At 40.8% G+C, this 9,749-nt stretch overlaps 1 protein-coding gene across 1 annotated transcript in view; it reads right to left on the bottom strand.

Annotated features, from left to right (window-relative positions):
* Positions 1-1,240: 1,240 nt before the first annotated feature.
* OIT3 (oncoprotein induced transcript 3) overlaps positions 1,241-9,749 on the bottom strand; it is a 34,103-nt gene continuing 25,594 nt past the window's right edge. Inside the window, exons 7-9 of the mRNA XM_019538569.1 lie at positions 9,164-9,579; positions 4,664-4,763; positions 1,241-2,182 (exon numbers count right to left, since the gene is read on the bottom strand). Of these exons, the coding sequence (XP_019394114.1) occupies positions 2,003-2,182; positions 4,664-4,763; positions 9,164-9,579 (696 nt within the window). The 3' untranslated portion in view covers positions 1,241-2,002. The remainder of the gene's footprint in view (positions 2,183-4,663; positions 4,764-9,163; positions 9,580-9,749) is intronic.

The raw sequence follows: 9,749 nt of genomic DNA, 5'->3' as shown, positions 1-9,749 counted from the left end.
TCATAATCATTTATTTTACCAGATATTTTTCACTATTGCTCATTCAAACACATAGGACTCCTATACATGATTAATTGAGTTTGCTGGAGAGTGTTCATTACCACGCTCCAGTAGACTCCAGCATCACATGTATCAGCATCCCCACGCTGAAAAATGGCAGCAGAGGCACTTAACTAAAACCTGTCAAAAGAGCTTTAGTTAAGTGCCCACGCTACCATTTTGCAGCACAGGAATGCTGATACACATGATGCTCCGAGCACTGTAATAGCACAGCACTTGGAGGTGCACCAATTATAGAGCACGCCCTCCCAGAGCACATTTATAAATGCCCATACTTACTCATGCTCTCCCTAGTGGAAAATATAGACAAAAGCCTTTTTTAAAACCATAAAACTACTGAATAAATCTTAGTGATGATTTATGCCTAATCTGTCTGCCAGATGAAACAGAACAATGAAATGCAATACTGATGCTATGATTGCCATGCCCATTGAATATTATTGTCCATTTGTGAGCAGTAACATTTTTTTTGCACTTTGGTTCAGCAATTTCCAGCTGAAGGAGAAATAGATTATATGGATTTGAGGTATTTTCTAGTGTAATCCCTCTACAAAGTTACACACAACCTTTTTAAAGGGAATACTGACAGCCAAAACTGCACGCAATGCAGTGCATGGCAGCTGCAAAACATCCTACTAGCACCAGTGAGTCATGTTTAATGGCTAAGAAACAGCTCCCTTTTTCATCTTTGCCCTTTGTGTCTACTTTCTGCACATGTTGTGTTTATTGTTGCTATGTATGCCTTGTGCTTTTCGTATAGGAAACTGCTCTGCCCAAGATCACTAATCTTTGACTGTGTGGAAATTAAGTGTGGACTAGTTCAGGCTGGTTTAGAGATGATAGCACTTCCTGTGCAGGTATTTTGTGTCCAAAAGGAATCCTAGACTGGTATGACTATATCCTCTTTTCCTGTCTCATCTTCTTGCCTTCTTGGCCTCATCCACTAAGACAGTGCTTATCTCCACACAGTATTACTTTAAGGACTCTACTCAGGAAAGCTGGGCCCAGCCTTCTGTCTTTGTATTATCTAGGGAACATCTTGAATTGTATATGTGTATTAATTATTTGTAATATGCATTTCTTTAACACCTTTTGTCATATCAGTCAAAATACAATAGCAAGTTCCAGGCTAATACATTAAAACATCCCAGTCACAGACTATCAGAGCATAATGTTTCTGATTAATTCTGAGATTATTTTTTATTTTTATTTTTTTTTAACAATTAAAGGTGCCACACCACTTATAAGAATTCACCAAATTGGGGGTAGGGGGAGAGAGAAAAAGAAATCACATACAAAATACAAAAGAAAAATACTGTAGAAATGCATGCAACAGAGAAAAATATAAAGCTAACTTTTATTAAATACCTCTTAATATTTTAAAATAGTATTCAAACTTGACTGAAACAGTTCTTAGCTTTCACTGCCTATATTTAATATTATTTTCCAGTCTGTATTTTATTAGATACATATTTAATATAATTGGCCGTCAAAAACTTAATGCTATACACACTTCATCTACTCGCTGCATACATTTGCTTAGCAAGTGTGCTGAATTTCTGAAACTGTTTATTGTCTTCTGAAAAATAAAAAGAACATTAACACCATGCATTTAAAAACTACTAACAATAATATGGTGCTTGCAAACAGACATAAAAAATAAAGGCAGGTAACACTTAAGCCTATAGATCAAAAGAGTCCATCAGTTGATAGAAATGCATGTACAGTATAGCTATACTATTTTGCAGTTCAGACTGCATTTGGAGAGGGTGCCTCCAAATCTAATATTAGCTCACCAACTAATTGTCAGGCTGTTATGGAACAAGATCATAGGCTCATATGGGGCTTCACCAAATACCTATTTCACATCAAAGGCCCATAATGGAAGACATCATTAAGGAGGGCAGATTCTTGGCTGTTGCATGGTAGAGTTGGGGTCTTGCTACTCATCCATGATGATTCTAATAGGGCCACCTGTCAGGATACGGTTTGTCGTGCGACCACCTTCCTCCTTGTCCTCCCCCTCTGCTGACCGGCGCATTCTCCTCCGACAGCCCTGGGCGCAGCGAGAGCTCTCGTCCAGCATGCCACACACAAGGATGCGGCAATGTAAGAACACTTCCTGCATGATTGTGAGGCACCAGGCAGAAATCAGTGTGAAGAATCATCATGCAGGCAGTTTTCTGCCTGGAGTTTGCCTATTCTTCTAACATTGTTTGCAGCTATTCCTACAATATTGCTATTTCTACCCTAAACCAAACATTTTGCCTTAACCCAGGCTGGTCAACATCCCTCACTCCTGTCAATGAAATTGAAGGAAGGGCAAAATGGCTGCCATGTCCTGTTAATCCTTGCAGGAGAAATGTAGCTGCTCCCAAAAAATGGCTGCTATTTCTCATTGTTTCCAGTGAGTCCATAACCAAACTGCCATCAGGAAAAGTATCAGTCCCCTTATTTGCTATGTTAAGGCTAGATAGGGGACAGAAGTAGAGGTGCTAAGAAAGGGAAGCAGGCTAAGAGACACGTCAGGAAATTGAAACCGAAGTGGAATGTGAAGGTCAGGAGACAATCTGAAGGGGAACAGGAAACATGGGGCACAGGAAACGGACAGAGTGGGGGAGAACGGAGGGAAATGTCCCCTTCTCAACACAGGGGAAGTGAGGGAGGGTCTGTGGAGAAGCACAAAATGCAAAGCTAAGTAGGACAGCTACGAGCCTTTCCAGACAGTGAAGAGGAGACAGTGACAGAATCACACTCCTCACACTGAAGAGACAGGAGAAGGTAAGTAGAATAGAGAAGCTTGCAGACCTGTGAATGGAGTTAAGGTTAAAGTTTGAACCTAATTTCATTATACATACAAGGTGGGCAGCTTCTCACAAGCTGTAGAAAGCAGACGGTAAGTGCTAACTTCGATTCAGTACAACTGGATTAGAACAAAACCTGTTGATAACAATCCCAACAGCAGGAACTGATTTTTTCGTTATCCTGATGCAGCAAATTGACTAGTACTCTTATAACAAACACCCCCTTCTAATGAATTTTTCCCCAGTCTCATGTAGGTTTGTTAACATGCAGTTGTACTGTATTTTTAATCTCATGATTTTTAAGACAATCATGAATTGCTGGAGTTTGAGCTGTCATTTTTAAATGCCTGAGATTGTCTGTACTGGGTTAGTATCATGTGACAGTTATCTATATCTATAGATAGTGTTATAGTTATATAACTATATATAGATCTATATATAGATATATGAAATAGAAAGTGTTGCTTTCTTCTGACACTAAATAGGAACATTATTAGACTGAAGAAAATTACCCTTGAAAGTATGGTCTCTCTCATTCTCTCACCGCAATTTTTACCTGAAACTTCCATCAGCTTAGTCTTGCCTCATTGCTTTGTACGAATCTAAAGAAGCAGCATGCAGAGTCTGACATTTAGAAAATTGTAGGGAAGGTCAAACTCAAAGAGGCAATGCTAGGGTAGAAAACCGGTCAGGACTGGACACTGCACACTGGGGCAATGATTGGCCACATGCCCTTTGGAAATATGAACGTTTGACTATATTTCCCAATAGCTGATCCCAACAATTTGAGAACTACTGAGGGTATAAAGGGTGCAGACAGAAGTTACATTTCTCATGATCTCACAACAAATTAACCCTCATCAAATGAGGGAAAAGAAGGTGCTCCATGTTGAAACACCCGAGGGAACTTCTGTCATGTGATCAGGGATGGGCTGATGTAGCCCAGCTCTGTATCTGGTGCTGTCTGCAGGAAGGGAGTGGGGGGAAGTAGGGGAGTGGGCTGCTGTCTGGGGTTTGCTCAGCTTGAGCTGGTGGGGGGGCGGGTGGGTTGGACCCCCTGCCACCTTCCATCCCCCCCCAGGCCGCCCCCCTCCAGCTTTGAGCTGGGCAAAACCCCAGCCCACAACTCACTCCCCCTGCCTTCTTCCCTCTCCCTTCCTGCAGACAGCACTGGAGCTGGGAGGAGGGTGGGGTGAAGCTAAGGGGAGAGCCTGCAGGCAAGCTTCTCAGCTCAATCAGCTCCAAAGTGGAGCTTAGTCCCCTCTCTTACCCCCGGAGGGGGGTGGGGTGCTCTAACTCATGGCACTTTATGTAAAGCACCATGAATTAAAGCAGTGGCCTGCATCCTAAGTGCCTGATGATATCTCCTAAGAATAGCTTAATGGAATTCATAGACATAGGCACAAAAATCAGAACAGAGTCTACATTTATATTACATTAGGTCAGACAGGAGTCACAGGGACTATTAGCCTTCATACTTCAGGACAAATCTAATCATTGCCTGACATCAGGAAGAAAGTATACTATGCTGTTGCACAATTGTCCAGGGCTTTTTTTTTTTATTATTATTATTCTGTACGCTTAAGCACCTAATCCAGGGGAATGAAAGAGACAAAATGGAAGACTAAACACATCAGTAATCTTTCCTGGGATAGGTCTTCCTACCCCTGGCTCCACGCTAATGCTGTGCTAATACCCTTACAGATAAAAAGATTCATGCCCCAAAGAGAAGTTCCCAGTCAGGCATGAACTGGCACAGTGTCTACTAGAGAAACACTTTGTTTTTGTTCTGAGCTCACCTTATTGTCTTTACCCACAAACTTAAACACAGGGACCTGGAAGTGCTTGGCAAGATGATCCTTCGACGTGTACTGTTTCACGGAGTCATCAGAAACACAGCTGAAGAAAACAGAGGGATAAGTTCTAATAGCTTTCACAGATGTGGAAAAAAAAGCATCCCAACACATTTAATTACAGCAAAGAAGGGAGGGTTTAGCTTTCTTGAGTTAGAATCCACATTATTTTCTCTTTGGCCACAACAGAACGTTGAAAAATAAAGGAAAAAATCAACAGTGGCGACTGATAGCATCTCCAGACAAAGTGCATCTCTGCAGCAAAAAATCGGCAGCATACACATGACAAATAACATGCAGGGCCCTTAGCAGGAGGATTGCCAAAGAATTGCAATTTAGCTTATCCTCAGTTCACCTCTCTGGGCAGCAGAGTCTGCAATGGTTGATAGAACCTGTGCAGATCTGAGAGATGATTCACATTTTTTATTTTTTTTAAAAGAAAAATAATTTTAATGTTAAAGGAACATTGAAAAGAGAAAAATAATTTACTAGAAAAGGAAAAAATATTTTGTGCGTTAGATAACTTGAATTAATAAATGAAAGACTTTTTGGCTCTAATTTTGTTTTTCCCCATTCTTATTTAAGCTTTTAGTTACTTTTTGCAATTTTTCAGCCTGGACTGTGAAATTACACTGATCAGGGTCATCCTGTCTTGTCAAATTCACAGTTAGATTTTCATGCCCTAGCATTAGCATAGTATAGTGCTAATATACTGTATTAGTGCTCACAGTCAATTGCTTCTGCTGAGCTTCAGTTTGGGACCAGAACTAGGTTTTTAGAGCTAAATATAGAATTAACAAAAAAGAATGCTACATTTTTTGTTACTTAATAACAGCTATTAGTGATTATTGAAATGCCCTGTCCAATTAAGAAGGCATGCACTCTATTCTGTTATAGTACTGCAGTACGACATCAATACAGCATATCTTTCCAGCAAGCTAACCACAGGAACATGGATTTTGGATGTTATAAAATAAGCAGAGGTGGAAAGAAGTGGAGGTGGAAAAGATGGAGAGGATAGAATAACAGAACATGAAATGCTGTAGCTTTACTTTGGAAGTAATCTTTAACAGAAAACTTCCATAAGAAATATTTAATGATATATTTAATATATTAAAAAGGAAAATGAGCCTTATATTTAATTCTGTTTTTTCTGGAATGCTCATTTAATAACTTTGAATTTAGTCAATTAAATTCCTACAGAAAGTTGCTAACCTTACTGGAATAAACTGGATACAGGAAGGTATACTGTATGGTAGAGCTGTGTGTTGGAATGATCTATTGTATGCAACTAAGGCAAAGAAGAAAAACAGGAAAATAGAAAATAGTAATAGTAATTGTAGTAATAAAACAACAACATTAATCACAAGAATAAAACTACTACTACTAAAAAAATCAGTGTTATATAATTCAACGGTTAGTGATTTCTCTGGCTTCTTCTCAGCAAGTAGAGGTCATGTTCTGAGTGTGTTCCCTACTTGTAATGCATGATACCTGAACAGGAATTCAGTTTATAACTCCTAGAATGCCCCAAGAGGCTAATATAAAGAGGTATCCAAGGGGAATTTATAAATAATGTACATCTGGAAAAAGCAACATTCAAACATTCCCAAGGGCAAACTTCAGATGCCACTGGATTGTTTTATCATGAGATCACCTTTAAAGGCACAGCTCCTGACTGATTCATTTCCTGTTTTAATAATTTTTCTTCCAATGAGGGCTGAACTCAGAAGCCACATGCTCAACTCTGTGGCATTTCTCTGTTGTATGCAAGTATTATCATCATTTGTGAATGCTTCATCCAAACATTTCCAACTGTATCGGTGGCCAGGACCGAACTGATTGTGAAGAAAACAGGAACACTGAAATGAGGAAAGGGGGGCACACAGAACAGGGGGGCTACCAAAACAGCTCAGCCACAGCTTGAAGCATCTCTACTTTCAAACTGGATGACAGTACCATTAATGCCCTCCAGCACAAAAATACACTATAGGACTAGATAGACCTCTTGGGCCATCCAATTCCAGTTGTCCACTTAACCACATCATATAATTCCTCTAAATTCTCTCATCCTATCTCTGCCCATCTTTGCAATATAGGTTAACCTGCTGATACACTAACAACTGGAAGGACCTATCTTCCCCAACAAACAGTACTGGGGACACAAAGGGAATGGGGATATACCCAGAACACGTGGCATGGAGGGACAATAGGAGACACTATTATAGAGGAGGGAAAAAATAGGGTAGACACAGCCCCTTCTTGGAGAGGTGATGTTGGTACAAATTTTTGGGTGTATAAAGGTACACACCAAACTCCTAGCATGGGGGAGAGAACAGGGAATACTTGAATGGGGCGAAGTACTGACAAACTGGGAAAGGGAATTTGGGGAGTTTGCAAGGGGACTCTGAAATGGGAGGGGATGGGACAGTGGCAACAGGGAGCGTGTAGGGTGTATGGGAGGAATGCAAAGAGTCTCTGTTGCACGCTATGAACTTGACCTACGGGAGTCATATAGACCACCTAGTTATAATGATAGTGCCACCTTTAAAGAAGAGGCCATTTACTGATTGAAATGGAATCATCTTAACATTGATAGGCTTGGTTAAATCAAGACCTCCATCTGCTCCTTAAACATCCTAGAGCAGTGGTGTTCAACCTGCAATCTGCAGGCACATGTCATCAAGCCCATGGAGCTCCTCACAGGGACAGACATTTGGTGGTGGAGGAGCAATGCCAGCATTAACTGAGTCTCTGCTTTAGATATACGCATCCTTCAGGAGGGAGGAAATGCCTTTTCATTCTTCTGAGCAACCTCTCCCCTACTGCTGTCACACTTAATCCCATATCCTTTCTGTGAAGTTTTAATGCCCTCTAGAGGATGCAAATAACAGAGGGGTTTTTGGTACCTCTGAACCAGGAGAACAGCTTAGGTATTTCTGCATGATGTTGTTTTGCAACGTGGGCTTCTGCTCAGTGTTTGCTTACGCAGCAAACCTGGATCCACTACACTCAGGTTACAAAAACAACTATTAAGGCAGATTCGAGACATTGCTGTACAATTCTCCCTTCTCTACATTCAGCCCTTGCTCCTTCTGCCTGAACTATTACCCACCACTTTCCATAATATTGAAATTATAGGAAATAAAGGACTGTTTGCAAACCCAGGAACATGAGTGCCTACTCTTTGCAGGAGGCCTGACAAGTCATTTATTCCATTATGAACGGGAACAATAAAAGAAATAAAGAAACAATAAAGAAACATACTAGAGTACACAAGTCAGAACAGAGGTGACTAGTGTGGGAGGACTACAAATTGTTATAGTAATACTCATTTATGTTAGACTGAGGTGAAAATGCATTTATTTGGGTAATGCATACACAGGACCTCCCTGCTTGCTTTAAAAAAATCTGTCTGTGGAAATTTTGTCTCAGTAGCTCTTGTGGCGGACAGTTTAACCTAGCAGCTGAACAATGTTGCATAAACCTCTTCTCACCTTGCCAGCTAATAGACAGTCAGTAAACTGGACTCAGCTAATTAGCTAATTAGAGTCCCTGAATGTGTGTATCCTGATTCTACATTATGGCATCAATGTTTCACCACATTGTTAGGCAATGCCAAAGTGCAGACATATCGAGGTAACTCTACAACATGACATCATCATGTCAGCACCGAACTTATTCTAAAAGGTCAAGACAGGTAAAAACTGGAACCATCTTATGTAAAGTGTTAGAACAAAAGCCAAATTATTTCAAACCTATTTCATAAAATCATTATTACATGTCCTTTTAGAGATCTCTTAGATCAGTTCAAAAGCTCCTGTTTAACATATCCTGGAGAAAACACCCCATAACAATTGCCAGAAAATGATCCCCAAATTAAGTGGCAAGTAACAACCTGTTTCTCTAGTGCCAGAGCACTAGACGGTGGGTGCAAGATTTAAATGATCTATGCACAACTCATATCAATTCCAATCTTGGAAAATCCTCTGGCTTACATGGTAAAAATGGCTGCAAATGGAATATAAAAGAGGTTTGATTCCAGCTTTGGCTGCAGCAATGAGCATGCTTCACAGAGTAAATCCAGCCGTAGAGATTTCTGCCAATTGATTAAATACTCTTTGGTGTTTGCCAGCCTGCTGGCAGACAAGAAGGGTCAAAGTGGCTTTCTACAGGAGCCAAAGTTAATTATCCATCATGATAGTTAGGGAGACAGGTGTTCTATGTTGGCTAGTTTACCATCGGTCACTTACAATTTCCCTCTCTTTGGTCCCTCCAGAGCCTTTTTTATGAGGTGAGCACTTTTACTGACAGCAATAACTCTGAACCATCACTCTAAATTTTATCTGACAGTCAGCTACTGTGGAAAAGTGAATGCCATGGGAGACCCAGGTGGTCCTGGGCCTAACGTAAGACTTTCAATAGAGGTACACCTATATCACTTACCCATCTTGAATTAAGTAGTACTTCAAGATCTCATCAATTTTTGATGTAGGGGTAGCAAAGCAGCTCTCTACAAGCATCTCCAGTCCATTCACATGTACTAAGGGCTCAATCCCAAAATACAGTGAATCTCGAAGCTTCAGGGTAGGGAGAGCATCCCTGTAGGGCTCATCAAAGTCTTTGTTTTTGAAGATCTCAAGGGTGAAGGGAAAGATGCCCCGGTTGCGGCTCATGATTTCCAGTGGGGAATTCTTGAGATTGGGGACATAGCCCTCAGAGATGGTGTACCGGCGGGGAAACTCACAGGTCACAGGAATCAGCAGCTTGCTGGTGCGAATGATGATGTCCCCATTACTGCCAGGCATCTGCTTTGGCAAGCCAGTCACCAGATTGGTAGCAATGATTTTATCATTTACCACCTGCAGCAGTGCAAAGTCAAAGGTTGGGGGTGAGGAAATCATCACAATACTAAGTAACTGGACATCAACAAAACAGGACCCTTATCTATGATTCTGGGCACGTGCCAGAATCTGAGCTTCCCTTGCTGTTCTAAAGGTAGACAGAGCATGGCCAATAAAATTACACACTG

This window comes from Crocodylus porosus, unplaced genomic scaffold (assembly GCF_001723895.1).
Source record: "Crocodylus porosus isolate Cpor-Errol unplaced genomic scaffold, CroPor_comp1, whole genome shotgun sequence".
In the NCBI taxonomy this organism is placed as follows: domain Eukaryota; kingdom Metazoa; phylum Chordata; order Crocodylia; family Crocodylidae; genus Crocodylus; species Crocodylus porosus.
The sequence above is the reverse complement of the archived record's forward strand: the minus strand, read 5'-3'. Positions and strand labels throughout refer to the sequence as shown.